Source organism: Mus musculus, chromosome 16, assembly GCF_000001635.26.
Source record: "Mus musculus strain C57BL/6J chromosome 16, GRCm38.p6 C57BL/6J".
Classification (NCBI taxonomy): Eukaryota; Metazoa; Chordata; class Mammalia; order Rodentia; family Muridae; genus Mus; species Mus musculus.
In genome coordinates, this window is record NC_000082.6 from 33,874,633 (window position 1) to 33,895,677 (window position 21,045).

A 21,045-nucleotide genomic window follows, 5' to 3' on the forward strand; every position below is an offset into this window, starting at 1 on the left:
ATCTAACAGCTATATGTCAAATAGAGGCACTTATAATAAAGCAATATTAAGGGAAAGCACACAGATCCGTTTACCAACTAAAGCAAGGACATTGGAGCATTCATTATACAGAATGCCACAATTCCAGGAGACTAAGTTTCTGTGAGCTTTTTGCCTTGGGACAGGGCCCAGGTTTTCGGGGCCTGTCGCGCTTGTCACTACTGGAGTGAATATAGCACTTTTATAACTCTATTTAATGAGTGTTGGTAATTTCAGCCCCACCCATTGCCTTCTTTTAGGCCCTTCCATTGGACCCTTTCTTCCTACATCTCCTTTCTATTCTCAGGTCTGTAGTGTGTGTGTGTGTGTGTGTGTGTGTGTGTGTGTGTGTGTGTGTGTGTGTGTGCACGTGCGTGTGTGTGCACATGCAGATAAAGCAAGAGTCCTATCACTGGACCTGAAGCTGGACTAGAGCTCAGCGAACTTCAGTGATCTTCTTGTCTCTGCCTCCCACAATGCTGGTGTTATAAACACACTAGGCTGCACCTGTGTTTTTATGTAGGTACTGGGGATTTGAACTCAAGTCATAATGTCTGCACAGCAAGTGTTCTTACTCACCGAACTGTCTCCCAGCCCCAAATTACTGTCTCTGCTACCTCCTCTGTTACCTGCCCTGCCTTGACATTTACACCCCCTCCCCAGTTCTTACTCATGGCCAGCTCTTCTTGTTACTACCTTTGCTTTCTGTTGCACACCTTGACTGGTCTAAGTGTTTTTCTGGAGTGTGTTGGAGGACTACTTTCAACCCAGTTTGCATAGGTATTTGTTGTTCAGTGTTGACAGTTACCCATGGGTCTTTTTTTGCTGAGAGACAGAACACTACTACACTTGTTCAGACACACTGATAGGGGTCTGGAGGAAGGCACCCAAGGCTCCTCTCCAGCACTGTAGTCACTTCCAAGACACTGTACTTACTTCCCAGAAAAATCTTTTGCTGGTGCACCATCTCTCAAGAAGAATTGCTTTAATTTTTGTGTGTGTGTGGGGTTGGATAAGCCCTGGGGCAGACAAGTATTCTACAGCATACCTGCTTCACTGTGGGAAAAGGTCTTTGAAATGAGGATCCACCTTTCACCCTTTCACCCCAGCAAGCCACATGACCTCTAATGAGGTGACCTCTCTTGGCACAGGCGAGCAGACTACGTTCCAGCTGCAGGTGCGCCAGGTGGAGGACTACCCTGTAGACCTGTACTACCTGATGGACCTCTCCCTCTCCATGAAGGATGACTTGGAGAACATCCGGAGCCTGGGCACCAAGCTTGCGGAGGAAATGAGGAAGCTCACTAGTAACTTCCGCTTAGGTTTCGGGTCTTTTGTTGACAAGGACATCTCTCCTTTCTCCTACACGGCACCGAGATACCAGACCAATCCGTGTATTGGGTAAGTGTCGAGTTGTCCTTTTGTGGAATGGTGGGATGAAGTACTGGGAAAGTGGAACCCACAGAAAGGCTAGTGTAGGGGAATCATTAGGCTTAAGTATTTAATGATTCGTGATGGCCACATTCTTTCCTTGCCCTACATGTGACAAAGTGAACTGTCACGGGTTGTACCGTACGATCTTATGAGACTGATTTTCTTGCCTGCCTTCCATGGCTCTATTTTCCCACATCATTTAGCAAGTGTCCTTGGGGAGTTGTGGGTCCAGGTGGTCAGGGAAAGGCCAGGAAAGTGCAGTTTGTATCTTCTTTTCCTGTAGTGACGGAGTGCACACAGATACATGAGTTCAGGGGTACGGGGATGGCTCAGTTGAACAAGCACTTGCTACACGACCATGAGTAGTTGAGTTTGTAAAAGCTGGGTACTTCCGATGCTCATAACCCCAGCACTGGTAAAGCAGAGACAGAAGGACCCTTGGGCTTTGCTGGCTATGAGTCACATAGAATTTGTGAGGTCCAGGTTCAGTACGAGCCTCTCTCTCAAGGGAGTCATGATATAAGAAGGTGCTTCCTACCAATCTCTGAGCTCTGCATGCACATATACATATATGTGCATGCATAACCACAAACAAATACATACATATATACATATAAAAGGATAAATGCACTCAGAGATTGTCCCTGTTTATGTTAGCAGCTGTAATTTACTTCCGTATAACTAAATGAAAACCTTGATTTAGTTTTAATTTTTTGTTCAGTTTTAATTTTATGTGTGTAGACTATGTGTGTTCATATCATGGCTCTTGTATGCCCTTTGGGGATACACTGTGTACAACACACAGAACTTGATAACTTCCAGCCTTTTCTTGCCTCTATCTCCACAGTTGACCTTAATGAGTTTGTAGAATATAAGGCTCCAACATAGTCACGAGAACAGCTAAGATTTTAGTTTTTGCTAAGCGTCAAATACCATTCACACTGTTAACAAATAGGCACTTTATTGAGATTATCTCGTTAACATTCCTCCTCGGGTCCCTATGGCTTCTAAGCCATGTTTACAGAAGGTGAGGCCTTCAGAGAATAAATTCCTTTATATAGATAGCAAGGGGTAGACTAGAGTCTGTATTCTAACTCTAACATAATGACATTTCCCCCCCATCCAAGATACTTTATCTGAGGTTAAATGACTGGGCACTCCCAAGCTCCCGCAAGCCCAGCAAGTCAGAGTTTATAGTAAGAAGAGTCTGCAGTAAGAAGTCCCCAAATATCTACAGCTAAATATCTACAAAGCTGCCTCATTTGTACAAAATCTGAGGAGGGCAGAATTGTGTCTACTCTTGGCACCTCTCCTCAGGGATCCAGGCTTCTTCGGTGTTTGGATATCAGTTTTGATTCTTAGTCTCCTGCTGCCACGGAGGTGGGTGGGTGTTCTTTTTAAAGACCCCAGGCCTATTTCTCTCCATACTTTGGGGCCCAAACATCTCCCAGCTCCAGGCTAGGCTTGTTGTTGGGAGAGGTGGTGATATCCAGGCAGCCTGTGTTCTGAGTTTACCCGGTCTTGTTAGTTTCATTCTTCCATGTTGACCTAGATCCTCCTCGGGGGTCAGAAACCAACATAAAGATTGAAGAAAAAAAACAAAACAAAACAGTAAGATAAGCCAGGCAATGGTTGCACATATCATACGCCTTTAATCCTGGCAGAGGCAGGCAGATTTTGAAGCCAGCCTAGTCAATAAAGTGTTGCAGGATTTTGAGGCCAGCCTGGTCTATAAAGGGAGCTGCTTGCAGGACAGCCAGAGCTACCAGAGAAACCCTATCTCAAACAAACAAACAAACAAACAAACAAGCAAACAAACCAAAGAAGAAGAAGAAAACCCAATAAGGTAAACAGTTTTAAATACAGATGTATTCAAAGTTCCTTAAGCATAAAGAGCCACATTTTGTCATTTGCTGCGTGTAGCTTCTAGCCACAGGTAGGGCTAGCTAAATAAACTAGGTTGTGACCAGTAGTTCTCCCTCTCCAAGGCCACTTTCCGCTGGCCTCAGGCCAAGTGTTTTATTGTTGGTGCTTTGCTACTTACTGGGCGCAACAGCATCTTAATCAAAACAGATTTTGGATTTATCTGAACAGTAATCCCATCTGTTTCTTTCTGTCCCTGCCCTGATTGGGCTCCGACTCTAGTCAGACAGGGTGTGTCTGCACTCACCCAGATGCTGGGCTGGGGGCTGGCAGAGGATCAAGGCCCAGTTTGGGTGTTTAGCATCCAAATAGTCAAGGGTATTGCTCATAGCTATTCAGACTTCCTACTTGAAGCCCTCAGGCAGAAACAGTGGCAGACAGTGCTGTTCTTGACAGAGAGCACAGAGCTCTCTGAAAAGCTGTTCCTAAGACAGGAAATCAGCGAAGAAAGAGTGTGAGGAAGGAAACTTCAAATCTAAGCCATGGAAATCTCTCTTTTGTAATCCAGGAAGTACAGGATGGACACTTCAGCTTTGGGGAGCAGGCTTCCCATCCTGGGGTCCCAAGTCTCCCTAGAGAGTCCCCTTTGCAAGTTGGGAGGGACAGCACAAGCCAGGGCATGTAATCTAGCTGTCCCGCCTGGGACAACACACACAGTGTTTGCTTTCCTGTTTTAAAAGACCCATGAGTTAGTTACTGACATCTTAAAAAAGAAATCAAAACAAAACAAAACAAAAAAACCCCGATTACCCACAAATAGCCAGAATTTCTAGGCTTTTCTCCACTCAGGATAGAATACACCAGAAACATTAAGTCTGAAGAAGTACCAGGCTTGCTCTGGGGAAAAAAAGTAATGTAAGCATCAGATTGAAGACAGATCAGATTGATCACAGAGCATCTCTAGGAAGCCCCAGTACTCACTGACATATTTTCTATTGCCCGTTGTGGGACTTTTTCTTTGATTGAGCTGTCATGGAGATAATTCATGTAAAATCATCTCCATTGCTATTTATACATTTTTACCCTTTGAGTATGTTTTCCCAGGAAGCCACAGTGTTCCTTTGCCCCCTCGAAGGTGTCATTTCTACTGCCTATGACACCTCTGCGGCTGAAGTGACATGCTCTGTTTATCTAATTCTCCTCTCCTCTGAGTGCTCTGTCTCATGCTATTGACTGCGTCTGGGCGGGTACCCTGGTTCACATTGCTTAGGGCTTGATTGGCTGCGGCATCTGAGTCTGGGAGGTTCTAGCAATATCTGTGTGATTGTTTAATCTCTCCTGCTGTCTCCCTGTTCATCCACTAGTGGGTGGCAATTGGAGATTCTCATATCTAAATTTCATGTTTCTTATTTTCCCTCATGCAGCCCCCCACCCTCTGCCCCAGCTACACTGCTTCCAGGTTACAATTTTGTTCTTTCGTTTAATCTGTATACTGAAACAGTTTGGACCTCTGTGACTTTCCTATCTACAATTGTTACTTGGTTCTTTTCTCAAACCCTTGTGTTTTAGATACTATTTTTGTTGTTGTTGTTGTTGAAAACTTTTAGTTTTTGTTTTTTTGTTTTTAATTTTCTAGTAATTTCCCTTCTGGCTTTTGGCTGTCGTTCCTTCCTCTTTTTGACTGTTTCCAAAATCCTCGTCTTAGGGAGTCTCAGAGCATTCTGTTCTTGAGTGTGAGGTTTGCTGACATTCCTCCCGGCTCTCAGCCTCTCACGTGGTGTGAAATGTTTTCATTAGCTCATCTTCATTGGAGGCTGGTTTCCATCAAGGACCATATGGCCCTGGTGTCCTGGCTTCCCACAGAGCAGTTTTAATCTTTGCTGTTGTCAGGAACCTTCCATGTTTTCCTGTTCATTTCTCAGCTGAGGATTCTTTCACCATAAATGTTGTGAGTTCTCACCACCAAGGTCTAGAGTGACTTTTTAAAAGATTTATTTATTTACAATGTAGTAGTGTTCTGTCAACATGCATGCCTACACACCAGAACAGGGCACCAGATCCCATTACAGATGGTTGTGAGCCACCATGTGGTTGCTTGGAATTGAACTCAGGTCTTCCGGAAGAGCAGCCAGTGCTCTTAACCTCTGAGCCTGATTCCCAGCACCCACACTGGGCAGTTCACAACTGCCTGCAACTCTAGTTCCATGGGGTCTGATGCCCTGTTCTGCATCTACAGGGTAATATGTATGTATGTATGTATGTATGTATGTATGTGTATATATATGTGTGTGTATACATACACATATACATACATACATATATACACACATACATATATACATATATATATGCTCGTGTGTGTGTGTGTGTGTGTGCGCGCACGTGTACTTGTGTATGTATGTGTGTATGTGTGAATAATAAACTTTGAGTCACCAGTCATTTATTGGTGTTCCACTAAAGAAAGAGATAAAGTACTTTCTGATGTCATTTAGCCAAGAACAAGCCGAGATTTGAATTCTATACTTTTTGTTCTCTGTGTCATCTGTCCCCTGTCTGTCTGTCTGTCTGTCTGTCACATGAGTCTGAGTTTATGCCTGCCTGAAGACTCTCTTGTGAATCTGTCCCTGCATCTGTGTGTCTGGTTTTGCTCTGTATTTATTGAACAGCACAGGAAGCGTTACACGGGGAAGGAGTGAGGGATGAGGCAAGCGCCTCTGGTCTTTCAGTTCTTCTGTCTTTCTGATAGGAGACATGACTGACAGCAGAACTGGTGCTATAGGTCCAAGCCTTCCTTGCCAGCCACTGTGCCAGATGCCAGCAGCCTGACTTTCCTTCTTGGTCTTGCTACAGAAGTAGCAGATGTACTTAGCTTCCAGATGGAGGCCCCACAGTAGGTCCCTTATATCCTGATCCCAACCACAGTGGGTCCCCTATTTCCGGATCCCAACCTTCTAGGTGTGTTTAGTCATGTTGCCGGAATCCAAGCCCAAGCCTGGAGAGGAGAGATATATTTTAATAGAATTTTGCAAGGTCATGTTGCCGGAATCCAAGCCCAAGCCTGGAGACGAGAGATATATTTTAATAGAATTTTGCAAGGGATTAAGTCACCAACTCCAACTGACTGAGATAACAAAAAGACTTGATCATTGATCAAGTAATATCCAAATGTTATAGTCAATATTTATGATGGATATTCTTTTATATCCTTTTATCTTTTAACCTCTATTTTTGTTCTTTTCTTTTTTTTTCTTTTGGTTTTTCGAAACAGGGTTTCTCTGTGTAGCCCTGGCTGTCCTGGAACTCACTCTGTAGACTAGGCTAGCCTCAAACTCACAGAGATTTACCTGCCTCTGCCTCCTGAGTACTGGGACTAAAGGTGTATGCCACCCACCATTGCCCAGCACACAGTTGCAATCTTAAGTCATCGGCTCTTCCACACCTCTGCCCCAGACAATGCACACAAGCCGGGCATGGTGGCGCATGCCTTTAATCCCAGCACTGGGGAGGCAGAGGCAGGTAAATCTCTGTGAGTTCGAGGCCAGCCTGGTCTACAGAGAGAGTTTCAGGACACCCAGGGCTACAGAGAGAAACCCTGGTTTGAAAAAAATCTAAAACCAAACAAAATGATTGCCGCTGTGCATTAGCTTAAAGGCTGATGTCATGGGAAATCCAAAGCACGAAAGGCTGAGTGTTACATTGTCCCCTTAAAGGAAGGCTAAACAAACAGGGTGAGCACACGGTAGGACAGCAGTCTTAGGTTTTAAGTGACTTTAAGGTGCATTATTAACTGGCTGTTGAAGTCCAGCAAAAGTTCCAGCCTCTTAGACTGTAAGAGGTCATTTCATAATTATGTGTCACTACATGTATGTGTATGTATGTGTATGCCTGTTTCTATATTTTTGGTGTATGTATATGTGTGTGTGTGCTGGTACCCAAGGAGGCCAGAAGAGACCATTGGCTCCCCTGGAGCTGGAGTAACAAAGCAGTCTTGAGCTGCCTTGTTATTGACTGCTTTGGGTGCTGGAACTGAACTTGGGTCCTCTGGAAGAGTAGCAAGCTCTCTTAACCATTGAGCCTGTCTTTAGCCCTAAAATGATTTTTGTGTGAGGTCCCCTCTCTCCTCCTTTGGGCTTACGGAGTTCAGAGATATTAGATCACTTAGAGCTGGAGGTGAATTTAGGTCCTCTGCAAGAGCAGTCAGTATGCTCTTAGCTGCTGATTTTTCTGTCTTGCTTATAGCCTGCAGTGGATATTGCCTCTCTTTCTAGGCTGGTGGTTGGAGATCTCATTACTGGCTTAGTACTATAGCTCTAGGTAGCATCCAGGTAGCCCTGAGCTCTCCTGGACTCCTCCTAAGACCAGCTGCAAGCCTATGCTTCTTTCCACACCATGCATAGAGTACCCTTGGGTCCCACCCCTTGATCTATCTTTTGTAGTATTTAATCACAGTGTCTCGCTCTGTCTCTCTGTCTCGCTCTCTCATTCATATATATATATATATATCCTGTTTTTTTTTTTAAGCCCTAGCTGTCCTAGATCTCACCTCTGTAGACTAGGCTGGCCTTGAACTCACAGAGCTCCTCCTGCCTCCCACTTCCAAGTGCTGGGGTTAAAGGTGTCCACCGTCCACCACCACCATCCATTTTTCCTCCTCCCATTCTCACCTCTCTGGTTAATAATCAGTAGTTCTATGAATGTCCCTCAACTGGGATTCCGTAACACAGACACAGTGGGTGAGGGGTTATTCTCCTGGCAGGAGACTCTAAAACAGATATCCAGGCCATTCTGGAGCAACTCCAAGGACTAACTAAGCCAGAAATATGATCACAGGAGGCGTGCTGCTTTAGTGCAGTGGAGACCTTCCCAGTGTCTGTGTAGTGCCAAGAAGAGGTGTCCCTGACTAGGCTACAGCACACTGCCTTTAGTTCAGACATGTGTCCAGCAGTCACACTTTCTGGTTCTTAATTACACTGTAGGAAGAGTGGGTCCGCTCATGAGGTTTGCAGGGGTGATGGGGGGGGGGGGCGTGAACACAGAATCAGACACTGTGTTTCCACAGTTCTCCGGGATTCTCATTTCACAGCAGTTACACTTTATGCAGTTTCTCCTTCAACTGTCACAACAAGCACACAGCCAAGATTCTAAATGGTGGCCCAGAATAACAGAAGGGAAATAGGAGCTTGAAGGAAAGTTGGCTCCCCGTTGTGGTGTGCTTCCCTCCTCTCAGGGCCTGTCTGTCATGAAAGTGTGGGTGGAGCCTCAAGTCCTTCTTCCTCCAGGAATGTATGTCACACTTGTTTCTGTACAAAATGAGAAGGCTACTCAAAATCTTGGGGTGGCCTGAGGCTCGGATTTCCAAACGGTTGAACTGTCTAAGCAGAAGGTGTTTGTAAAGACGTAGGGAGGGGAAAAGCAGACGGGGAAGGATTAACTGGAGAGAAGGAACTGTCACTGGGGTGGACTGGGAACGTGTGCTTCTGTGTGCATGCATGCATACGTGCTCGCGAGTGTGTGTGTGTGTGTGTGTGTGTGTGTGTGTGTGTGTGTGTTGGGCGAGGGCGTGTGATCTGTCCCCAGCAGCTTGTGAGGTCTGTGCAGTCCTGAGACTATTGCCTCTCTGCAGAGAGGAGCCTGCCTAGGCCTGTCCTGGTGGGGGTGGTCTTGGCAGCCGTGAAGGCAGGACCTTTAGCAGTTGCTAAGCCTGTTTCCCTTCCCAGGCACAGTTTGAATGGCATTCTAAAGCCTTTCTCCTAGGCCTTTCTGTCAATACTTGCTTTTCTGAAGAGAGACCTTTCTTTTTAGCAGTCCAGAGATCCTGCAGATCTGTCCTGTGCACACTGCATCCGGCCTGCTGGCCTTCCTCTGTCGCCTTTCTCCACATGGTGTTAACATTCTTTTCTCTGGCTGCCATACTCTGCCCTCGATTCCTTTATCCCAAGGATCCATTTAAGGCATCTTGTCTGTTTCATTGCCCCAGTTTGATAGTATCATCGGAACTACTTTCTCTAGGAAAAGGGGCCCCTTAGGGCTTCCCGCTTCCCTGAAAGTTTTTAGCATGCCTGTCTTTTTCCCATTTGAAGAATTTGTAGATTTCTCTGGCCAGTGGACGCTTTATCATTGTAGTAAATGAATGAAGGATTGATAGGGTAGAAGGTCTATAATTCCTGTTCCGTTCTGCATCGCTTCTTGTGCCAGCACAGTCTGGTAGTCACCAGTGGGTCCTTTGTCTTACGGCAGCAGCATAGTTTGATGAGAAAAGCTGGCTACCCAGAGTCCTGCTTGTGTGCCCGTGTGCCCTCCCTGGCCTGCATCCTCGATTGTACCTGGTCCCACTCATCTTCCAACGCTGGTGTCAAGTCTTCCCGCAGCCAGAGTCTGCCATGACCTCCAGTTCTTTGAGCCATTGTCTGCACACTTCCCTGGTCTGGCTGTGTGCCCACAGGGAGGGCTGGTTGTTTAAGAGTTATTTGGTTTTGTTCTCTCCACTAGGCCTTGCCCAGAGCAGGTGGTAGTTGTTAATTGATGTTTTTCCAAGGTACTTAGTGAAGGCCAGGACAGTTGATTAATATTTAGAGATGGGACCATCGAGATGGTTCAGTGAGAAGATCATTTGAGTTTGATTCCCAGAACCCACATGATAGAAGAGAGCTGATCTCTGCAAGTTGTTCTCTCATGTGTGTGTGTGTCTGTGTGTCCCCATGTGCGTGTTTGTGTACATACATGCACACTAAAATATAATGTAATTAAAAATTGAAAAGGTAGGGGCTGTAAGGATGGCTCAATGGTTAAGATTGACTGCTCTTCCAGAGGTCCTGAGTTGAATTCTCTGCACTTACATGGTGGCTCACAACCATCTGTAATGGGATCTGATGTCCTCTTCTGATGTGACTGAAGACAGCTACAGTGTGTAATCATATAAATAAAATAAATAAATGGATCTCTTAAGAGATTGAAAAGGCTTACAGATGATGATGGAAAATCCACCCTTCTCTCCTTCCTCTCTAGTTACAAGTTATTCCCCAACTGCGTCCCCTCCTTCGGGTTCCGGCATCTGCTGCCTCTCACAGACAGAGTCGACAGCTTCAACGAGGAAGTGAGGAAGCAGAGGGTGTCCCGGAACCGAGATGCCCCCGAGGGGGGGTTTGATGCGGTCCTCCAGGCTGCTGTCTGCAAGGTAAGAACACCCAAGCACGTGGCTCCCATTCACTGTTACATCAGAGGCTGAGCTCAGCCGCACCATGGCGGAATCTCTAGCAATCAAGTCAGCTAGACTTGGGAAGAGTTGAGCTTGTGTTGGGTGTGGCTCTGTGCGATAGGCTGGTGTCCTTGCCAGACAGATGGCTGTTCTGTGTTTATGCATCAGCTTTTTTTTTTTTTTTTTTTTTTGGCTTGTCATTTTAACCTTAAAGATTGCCTTACTGGGGAATCCAGCTGAAATAGAATCACCGAAGTCTTTGGCTGCATGCCTATGTTTGTTTTGTTTTTCCTGTTCCTCTGAGATGTGTGAATCCAGAGGGAGGGCAGAGATTTCAACCAGAAGGGAACTTTGACTTTGAGAGGTTCTCAACTTGGGGCAATACATGAATGCAATACAGATATCGAATTAGTGATAGAATAAGTTTGTACTGTCAAAAAAGCCTAATAGCAGCAGTAAAAGATTAATTATTCTGAGCTCATTACTGAAGCATGGGTTCTGTACGGTTTGGTTCATCTTTTTGGTCTCTGTGCATGAGCTCGGCAGTTTTCAGTAAGCTCCGTGTAGAGCGTCCACACTGGCGATGCATTCTTTTAAGAAAAGGAAGAAAATACTGGAAATCAACCAAAACCGATAGCAATAATGAATGTGTGCTATTTTTGCAGTGAAGCATTTCAAACATAATAGTGGAGAAAATGGAGAAATGAAACTGCACGCGTCCGTGGTCTGCCATTAGTGATCACGCGTGGCCACAGAGATCTTTGTGTCCACAGAGACCGTGTGCCCCTATCACTTGAGTGGTATTTCAGATATCATTGCCTTTCTTTCTTCACTGGGTCTGCTCCCCTTTGTCCAGATCAGAGGCTCCTAGTCCTGCTGACTGTGTGTGACAGAGGATTAATTATTCTGGAGTCCTGTGTACTTGGCTGGCCTCATAAGGGCCAGAGTTCTTGAATCCAGCACATGCGCTCCTCTGCTTCCATTGACCTTTGCTTTTGGTGATTAGTCCGAGGACAGGTCTGACTCACATCGTGGGTTCTCCTTGGCTCTGATATTCCTGGGTTGGACTACTCATTATCAACTTGTGGACCTTAGGGTTATTGCATGGCTTCTTTAAGGTCTAGCTCTAAGGCATGCTCTGTATTTCTTAGAAAGGTGATCTTTGCAGAAGATAAGGGAAATACCTGCTTCTCTTTGGTATTCTCACTAGTGGTAGTGTGTGTGTGTGTGTGTGTGTGTGTATGTATGCATGCGTATGCATGCTCACACGAGCATGCACACACAAGCATCCCCCCTGCCCTCTCCCTGCCCTCCACTGCTGCTCAGATTGCTGTTGGAGGAATTTAACGGTGTTTACAGCTAAGGGGCCACTCTCTTAGGCAAGCATCTTTTTCTAATGTAGTATCCACAAGTGGGTTAGGATTGGAGTGTGCATGCCATTACCTTTATTGCTTTATAAACCTATGGTTGAACTGGTTTATGCTTGTTCTGGGTCTCAATTATGGTTCCTCCTTTTATCAGTTATTGTTTCCCTCAGAACTCTCTAGAAGTTGGCTTTAAGTTGTGTATTCCTTATTCTAAAATTATACAGGTTGATGTGTGGTGAGTGGTTCAGACTGGGGCTATGGTTGCTTTCCTACTTTACCAAACAGGAAGCACCCTTGACCTCGGAGTAGGACGAGGAGTGGGTGGGGCAGTGAGTGTGGCCTCAGCGCTGAGGTTTCCAGACTCCAACTCTGTTTACTCTAACTATGCATCGGTGTCTTCAGGAAACTATTAAAGTATCGGATTTCTCAATCTCTGTCTGTCTCTGTCTCTGTCTCTCTCTTTATCTCTCTGTTCCTATGCTGTGTGCGCCAGGCTAACTGGCCAGCAAGCTTTGGAAACAAGGCTTGGAAAACTGACACAAGTCTAAGGTCTATAAGAAATCAGGCAGGCTCAAAGAAGCCAAGGAGTGATTCTGCTGCTTCTGCCTCCCATCTGGCCTTAGGAGTACTGAAATTACAGATGCGAACCCCTGAACCCCCAACTCCCGTGTCAGGTTTTTTACTTGGGTTCTGGGTCAAATTCAGGTTGCCAGGCTTCTGTAGCTAGTGTTTTTACAAGTTGAGCCATCTCCCCTGTCCCCGCCCCCGCCCCACCCCAACCCCTCTGCCTCTCAGGAGCTGGGATTAAAGGCCTGTGTCACAAGGTAAGGCCAGCTTTTTTTTTTTTTTTTAAAGGCTTTACTTATATAATGGCCAGTGTGTCATTTTCCTGGGCCCCATCAGGGCCTCTGTGTTCCAACCACAGTAGCTTCACTTACCTGGCTGGACTCTTGCACACCTGGGCTGCTTTTCCTGCTCTTCACTCCTTTTCCTTCCCTTCATTTTTTTTCTTCTTTCTTTCTTTCTTTCTCTCTCTCTCTCTCTCTCTCTCTTTCTTTCTTTCTTTCATATGGTTTCTTTTTCTTTTTCTTTTTCTTTTTCTTTTTTTTTTTTTTTTTTTTTTGGTTTTTGAGACAGGGTTTCTCTGTGTAGCCCTGGCTGTCCTGGAACTCACTCTGTAGACCAGGCTGGCCTCGAACTCAGAAATCTGCCTGCCTCTGCCTCCCAAGTGTTGGGATTAAAGGTGTGCACCACCATCGCCTGGCCCTTTTCTTTCTTAATAGAATTCATTGCAGCAAGCACTTTCCACCCCCTCCTCCAGCCTCCTGCATCTTGCCATCCCACATCAGGGAGGTGTGTTTGTTCCAGACAGTGGGCCATTGCTGATACACTTCACCCACTGTGCATTTTACACTATGGAGGTCCTGATGTTTGCAAACAAGGAACTGTCCTCTTCCCGTTACAGTGTTGTACGTGGCACCTTCCCCATCCCCAGAGCCTCGAGCTCACATATCATCCCTCCCTAAACCTGTTTTTAAACATCTGTGTGTGTGTGTGTGTGTGTGTGTGTATCTGTGTATCTGTGTATGTGTGTGGTGGTGGTGGGGGGTGGTTCAGATCTGGAAGACAGGAATTTGAGCCTTGGACCTGCAACATGCTGTCTCACACTGAGTGACAGTCCCAGACCTTTGAACTCCTTTCTTTGCATGTCTAACCTGGCTTGCTTGTGTTGCAGAAGTCAGCTTAAATGGCTGTCCATACTCCCTGACTGATCACCCTCACTGGGTGGGTCAGGGTCTCCTAAGTACTTGGTCATTCCTATCCCAGCTATCACTTTTTATTTTGTCCATTGCTTGAATGGCATGTCTCCTTATTGAGACACTAGAGGTGTTGTTGTTGTCATACCTGTGTGTCCCCAGCACCTAGGAAGGGTCTCTGTCACACATTGTGCTCCTCGTCTGTCCATCTTCCCACCATGCTCTGGTGCCTTCATGGCCTCCAGAATGTGATACATGCACCTTCAGAGTGGAGCCCTTAGTGCTGTGTACTGCAGTGCTCTCAGCTTGGTAGCAGTTCCAGTGGAGAGAAAAGTATAGAAACTAGGAGAAGGCCCCTATCCTTGGGGTTCTGTAGTTTTGTTTTTTTTTTTAAAGACAGGTTTCCCTGGCTGTCCTGGAACTCTTATGTACCGCAGGCATAATATGTATTCACAGAGGTCTACCTACTCTGCCTCTTGAGTGCTGCCATTAAAGGCCTGTACCACCACACCCAGTCAGCCACTCAGGGATTTTGAGTTTGGGGATCTAATTAGGGGTAAATGAAACATCCTGTTTATTAATGACCCATATGACGTTATTGATATTTGTGTATTGGTATCTTTCCTCTGCATCATTTATTCACTTTCTATAGTACTAGAAATGAAATCAGGGATGTTGATAGCTCAGACAAGGGCTCTACCACTGAGCTACATCCTTAGTCCCCAAAATGGAAAAATCTGTCTGGCTTATTCTACATCCTACAGTTAGTTCCTTCCGTTCAGCTTGGACCCTGCTAGAAGCCCATACCCGAGACATCCCCTGTGCTTTTGGGGGTTTGGGCTTGAGGTGGCTGTTTGGGACCTGAGTCACAGGCAGCTCCGTTCCTCAGGGAACGAAATCCTATACTGTGGTTTCACTGAATGTAACCACAAGGCAGAGTTTTTTTCCCAAGCGTATCTTCTTGTGAAGTATGATTAGAAGCAGGAAAAACAAACTCCTAAGGAGACCATGTTTATTGTTACAGAGTGATGGAAACAGGCCTGAATGTCTGTGTGGTTGGTCATTCGGGAAGCCAATCCCACAGTTAAAGCTTGATTTCCCTCGTGGGCCGTGTTGAAAGAGTCTGTCACTGTCCAAAGAGGCCACCTGCCTCTCTTTCTTCCCTCCCTCCCTCCTCCCCAGCACCTGCTCCCTCCTCCTCTCAGAGCCTTCTGGAAAGGTTCATAGACAGTGTTCTGTTGTCAATCTGAAAGTTTATTGAGCGCTTACCGTGTGCATGTGCCCCACGCGAGGTGTCGTGAGGGGCTCAAGGTTGAGGTGGCCACAGGTCTGGCTCTGTGAACATAATTCTACTTGGAAGACAATGAGAGAACAAGATCTGAGGCGCAGCTGGACGTACTGGCCATTTAGGAGCCAGTGGTCAGGGATGGCCCTCCCATCCTCCCCCCCCCCCCCAAAAGGCTGGCTTGGTCCTTTCACGCCCCACCCCTCAGGCTCACAACTGTCTGTAACTCTAGTTCCAGGGGATCTGGCTCCCTCTTCTGACCTCTGCAGGCACCTGTATACGTGAGATACGCATAGATACCTTCAGGGAGACACACATACTTATAAAGTAAAAACTTTTAAAAAATGTCGCTAGAAAGAGAGCAGAGATGGATAGAGGGAGGGTGCTAGGCACAGGAACAGTCTCCTCCTCTGAGGGGAGATACTGTGGGAAGCATGTTAGCTGACTTCACCTATCATAGAGGAGGGGAAGGGCCCTTCTACCTGGAGAGGACTCCTGTGCGTAGACACAGGGAAGGAGTATGGAGTCCCAGGGCTCCTGGTAAGAAGAATATCTATATGTAAGTACACTTTAGCTGTCTTCAGACACTCCAGAAGAGGGCGTCAGATTTCGTTATAGATGGTTGTGAACCACCATGTGGTTGCTGGGATTTGAACTCAGGACCTTTGGAAGAGCAGTCGGCGTTCTTAACCACTGAGCCATCTCACCAGCCCCAAGGAAGAATATCTAACAAGGATTGTTGCTCCGCACCAGAGCAGCTGCCCGAGGAGGCAGTAAGTGGGTGTGGGCCCTGAGCCCATTGGCAGATGCCAGGAAAAAGATTCCTGCCCCAGAGGGAGGCTGGCTGAGACTCACTGGGGTTCTTATGTATTTCAGTAAATACGCATCCTTGAGTATGTCCCTCTGGTTTACCATGTGCTTTGTGGCCCCTTACCCCCCACATGTGAATACGTTATCACAAAAACGGGTCTGGGGAAGCTTTGTCTTCCTGTGAGCCCATTGGAAGATGCACTTGGCATAGACTGTGTCAGGGCCCAATCAGGTCTGCAGGCTGTCTAGTTACCCCCAAGTTAGTTTGGTTTATTTGAGATGAGGTCTTGTTACATAGCCCAGGTTGGTTGCGTAGCCCTCCTGCCTTAGCTTCTCAAGCGCTGGGATAACAGGCATTTGCTGGCCCCACTGTTGTGTCTCTTCTGTTGCTGACATTGAACCCAGGGCCTGTTAGGTGCGTGTTAGGCTCTATTCTGCCACTGAACTCTTCCCTCAGCTCATAGAAGCCATCTTTCTTAGGTGTAGTGGCCCATGCCTTTAATTTCAGTTCTTGGGAGGCAGAGGCTGGCAAATCTCTGAGTTTGAGGTCTACAGAAAGAGTTCCAGGATAGCTAGGGTCTATACAGTGAGACTAGACTCTGTCTCCAAAAAAAAAAAATCAAACCAGAAAAGGAAAGAAACTGTTTTCTCCCTATCTCCCCTTCACTCTCCTCCCTCCCCTTTCTTCCTACCCCCACCTCTTTGGTACTTTGGATTGGATCTAGGGCCCCGTGTTTGTATGTAGGTGGGTGATCTGCCGCTGAGCTACATTGTACTCCAGCCTTCCAGTCTGCTTTTCCACCCAGTCACTGCCTGGTGGTGATTTAGCCTTGCAGTAGCTGCCTTGAGCCTGTCCCCTACGGTTCTCATCCGTAAGCTCCAGTTGACCATGACCGTGACCTCTCCCGCACACACTCAGTTTATTTGCTAAGCACAGCTTGCTTTGAACTGGTGTCTCTTCGGCTCCCTCTGTGCATGCCTCTGGTTGGTTTGCAGGTGCAGCCTTTACTGTTGAGCCGGGGAGTTCCTCAGGAGAGCCAAGAACAGGAGGGTGGAACGGATATTCTCTGTCTGCTTTGAGGGACCACTTTCCTTGTCAGACATTGTAGCCTCTAAGTGACTCCTTCCATCCACCAGATTGTACCCCAGGCTAGAGACCTGTGTCTGTGTCTCTAGCCCATGTCCTCAAAATAGAGAAGCCAGTCATTTCTCCCAGGCCTAGGCTTTCTGGGGCCAGCTGCTGGAGATAAATTAGCAAGCACATCTGTCTGGCCCTGGGGAGTAAGCCAGCTTTTATTTATTTTCTCAGGCTGGGAAGGACTGGTCTCCCACTCTCAATCCCTTCCCCTTTTTATGGGTGCTGAGAGAGGTCAGATTATGGGGAACTGAGTGGTGAGCAGGCGACATTTAAGAGAGATGAGGCAACAGAGGCCACTGGAGAAGCTGGATCACGAAAGGGTTATGATCACTGGGCTATGAGTATATTTTTAGGCATGTGGGAAGGAATGACTGATGGGACATTTCCCAGAGAGGGTGGGATTTACGGGGCTGTGTTTTCTCAAGGAGGGAGGAGCCCACCCTCCTTGGGGACAGTGACATCAGAGGCTGGAGGCTTGAGGTTTAGGAGAGAGAAGAGAGCACTGGCTAACGGACATTCTTCTGGAGCTGTGGTTCATCTTAGGAACCAGGTGAGGAGGGGGCCGTTCGGTGACCAAAGACGCAAGGTCACCCAAATTGAATGTGGAGTTGAGAGGGTGGAAGTTGGAAGTGGGCCGGCAGTGAATTGGATACAGATCTAACCAGCAGATGGAGAAGCCAAGTGAACCGCAGTCCTGGCCCCGTGCCAGGATTCTTGCTGGAGTCCAGCGTGCTTCCGCTCCGCCCACCCTTGACATTTTCATCCCGAGGGAGGGCTGACCTTGGTCTATTTAATGACCTCAGTTTTGTTTACATGTTTTGTTTACCGTTTGATTTTACTCAACTGGGGACTACAGAGAAAGGTTTAGCCAAAAAACATGGACCCTTTAGGAAATCTTTTTAAGAAAGAGCACTCAACGTAAAAATTAGAAGATGCAAATAGCGAAAAGGAGAAATGTGTGCGCAGTGCTCTGCTCTGAAGAGAAGGTGGGGGGGTTATGAGTTAGAGACGCAGGTGGGAGGTTTTGGCTCCACAGCGATAGTGGTGGTGTTGATGAGTACCAATTACTGCCTCTTTACCACGCTGCAGGTACATGGCTGCTGCCCTGTGTGTCATGTCAGTTAAGCCTTTCAACAGCTGTTTTATCAGTAGCCGTTATCTGTCCTTTATAGACGAGGAAGCTGATGTTGACAAAAACAAAAACAAAAACAAAACAAAACAAAAAAAACCTCTCTCAGGGTCACACAGGCAAGATAAAGCAGATGTGGGGCTGGTTCCAGCTCTACCAGCACCTGACCTCAAGCAGGCAACTGCTGCCAAGGAAAAGCGTTGATGGGTGACATTCCTAGTCCACTCCCGGCCACCGGCATGCCCTTGGAATGCATTGTTTTTGAACACTGCACTCTGAGCAAAACAAGCCTTGTTTAAAATGATCCATCCCTGAAGTCTAGTTATATACATAAGCCACACATTGAAAGCATATGGTTTGACACACTTTTTCTTTTTACCTTGGTTTTTGAAACAGTCGCATACGTGTAGCTCGGGCTGACTTCAGACCTCTTGCTTCAGCCTTCTGAGTGCTAGGATTACGTTCCAGCATGCTTAGCCCCCACTTGAAAAATTTGACGTGAAGAGTATATTTACATAAGAAACCATCATCAAACCAAGATAATATCCAGATTATGAGAGTTCATCCAGGCAAGATGCTTGCCGCCAAGCCTGACAGCCCGAGTTCGATGCCTAGGTCTCACTTACATGATGGAAATGAAAGACTCTGAGAGGAGCCCCTCGCTCAGGCCTCAGGACAATAGCGGACACCCAAGAACTCACGACAGACCAAGCTTGTTGCAAACCACATGAGGCTTTATTCGGGGAAAGCCAGAGCTCTGGGGACGACTCATATCCCACTCAGGGGTAGAGGAGTCGTCCTCGAGGGGAAAGAGGTCACAGTTTTTATAGGCCCTCAGGGGGGAAAGGAGAAGGGGGAGATTAGGGGATTTCCAGATCTAAACAATGTCTATTCTCAAGAAATGGGTATGGGAGGGGTACAAGGAAAGAGTCTAATGAGGTGCAGCAATGGGCACACACCTGGTCAGAACATTGGCAGACACACACAGGTTCAAGGAGTGGCCAGAGCATTGTGCACCTCTATGTTTCTAAATCAGTGAAGCTAGTTCTGCTAACACTGACGTCTATCTTGCCAATTTCAGGGCTTCTGTGTCCTTTTACATTCTGCCAGGATCTTTCAGAAGGAGAGAACCAACTCTCACAAATTGTCCTTTGCCTCCATGTAGGTGCTTGGCAGGCATGCAAGTCCCCCACCCCAGTCAACAAAGCTAAAGAACATATCATTTACGCGTGTGAGTAAGTGTGGGCCTGTCACTTCTCCTTCCTGCATCTCCCCCAGGCAACCACACATTGGCTGTCACTACACATAAGATCTATTTGCAAAAATTGTATATACTCAGTGCATTCATTCATTCATTCATTCATTTACTTGTTTATTTCTTTTGGCTGGCCTGTTTGACCCTGCACAGTTATTCTCAGATTCCTTCTTGCTTGTAAATGTATCTACTCATTCCCTTTGTGGCTTAGTGCTAGTCCACTGCAAAGTTGTTCAGCCATTTATCTGGCCGTTCACCAGCTATGGTTATTTTCAGTTATTGTCTATCCTTAGGAATCGCTATGAATGCCAGTGTGCTTGTTCTTTTTAATGGATATTTGCTTCTGTTTCTTTTGGGTTGATACCTGGAGTGGGTTAGTTGGTCTTACCATAAGTGTTTAACTTGGTAAGAAATTGCCAGCACTTCTGCAGGGCATTGGTATCGTGTTTTAACTGTACAGCAGTGCTGTGGTGGTCTGGGCCCCACACATCCTCTTCAGTGTTTCTGGTCTTTGCTCAGAGACCAGCTGTATTGTTTGCTTTTCTCTTGCTGTGATAAAACACTGTGACCAAAAGCAGCTTAAGGTATATTTGGCCTTACTGTTCCAGAGAGAGAGAGAGAGAGAGACAGAGACAGAGACAGAGACTTACTGTTCCAGAGAGAGAGAGAGACAGAGACAGAGACAGACACAGACACAGACACAGACACAGACAGACAGACAGACACACCATTGTGGTCAGGGAGGCAGGGCAGTAGGCAACTGAAACCAGAAGCTGGCTGTTCACATCTTGTCACACAGGAAGCAGGGAGAAGCTTTAAACACTCCCCGGGAATGTACTTCCTCTCAAAGGCTGCACATCCTAAAAGTTCTAGGACCTCTCCAAACAGTACTACCAAATAGGGACCCAATATTCCAATACCTGAGCCTCTGGAACCATTTCTCACTTAAACCACTACCCAGAGTCTCACTATGTAGTCCAGGCTGACCTCAGATTCACTTAGCCTAGGCTGACCTCAAATTCATGAGCTTGCCTCAGTATCCTAAATGCCAGGATTACAGGTGTGTGCCATGTGTTCAACTTAACTTTGTCCATTTTAACATGTGTGCAGCTATGGAGTAATTCATAGTCCCTTGTGTGACACTTGTGTGACCTTACTACCAAGCAGTAAAAGGGGGAGAAAGGTAAACTGGTTAATCCTGGCCCTTGCATAGAAGTTTAGAGTCTCATTATAGTTTCCTTGATGTGCCAAGTATTTCCAAATATACTGTGTATAAAGGCCCAGCACCAGTCCTGTCAGCTTTAGTTCCAATTTCCAAAAGCTGAAAGAAATGGGGGCTTTTATTGGGCTCCACAGTTAGAACAAAGCGAAGACTTGAATTTAGATTCATCTCTTCCAAAGATACTGGACTATGGCTCTCATGGATGGTCTGTATCATACTTCAGCAACTTCCTTTGTTTGTTTGTTTGTTTGTTTGTTTGTTTTTCAAGACAGAGTTTCTCTGTGTAGCCCTGGCTGTCCTAGAATTCACTCTGTAGACCAGGCTGGCCTCAAACTCAGAAATCCGTCTGCCTCCTAAGTGCTGGGGTTAAAGGTGTGTGCCACCACTGTCTGGTAGCAACTTCCTTTAAAATGAAAAATAAACCGGGTGTGGTAGCACATGCCTTTAATCCCAGAACTCAGGAGATAGGGGCAGGTGGATCTCTGTGAGTTCGAGGCTAACCTGGTCTATAAAGTGAGTCCAGGAGGAGGGGGAGGGGGAGGGGGAAGAGGAAGAGGAAGAAGAAGAAGGAT

General features: G+C 46.5%; 1 protein-coding gene across 3 annotated transcripts in view; it reads left to right on the plus strand.

The window, feature by feature from the left end:
- The window catches only part of Itgb5 (integrin beta 5), a 119,674-nt gene that overhangs the window by 44,968 nt on the left and 53,661 nt on the right, over positions 1-21,045 (plus strand). For 2 of the 3 annotated variants that reach the window (NM_001145884.1, NM_010580.2), the window contains exons 4-5: positions 1,170-1,419; positions 10,321-10,489. In NM_001145884.1, the coding sequence (NP_001139356.1) occupies positions 1,170-1,419; positions 10,321-10,489 (419 nt within the window). Of the gene's footprint in view, positions 1-1,169; positions 1,420-10,320; positions 10,490-17,219; positions 17,418-21,045 lie in introns of those variants that run through there. The other variant, XM_030248983.1, reaches the window with a different exon arrangement.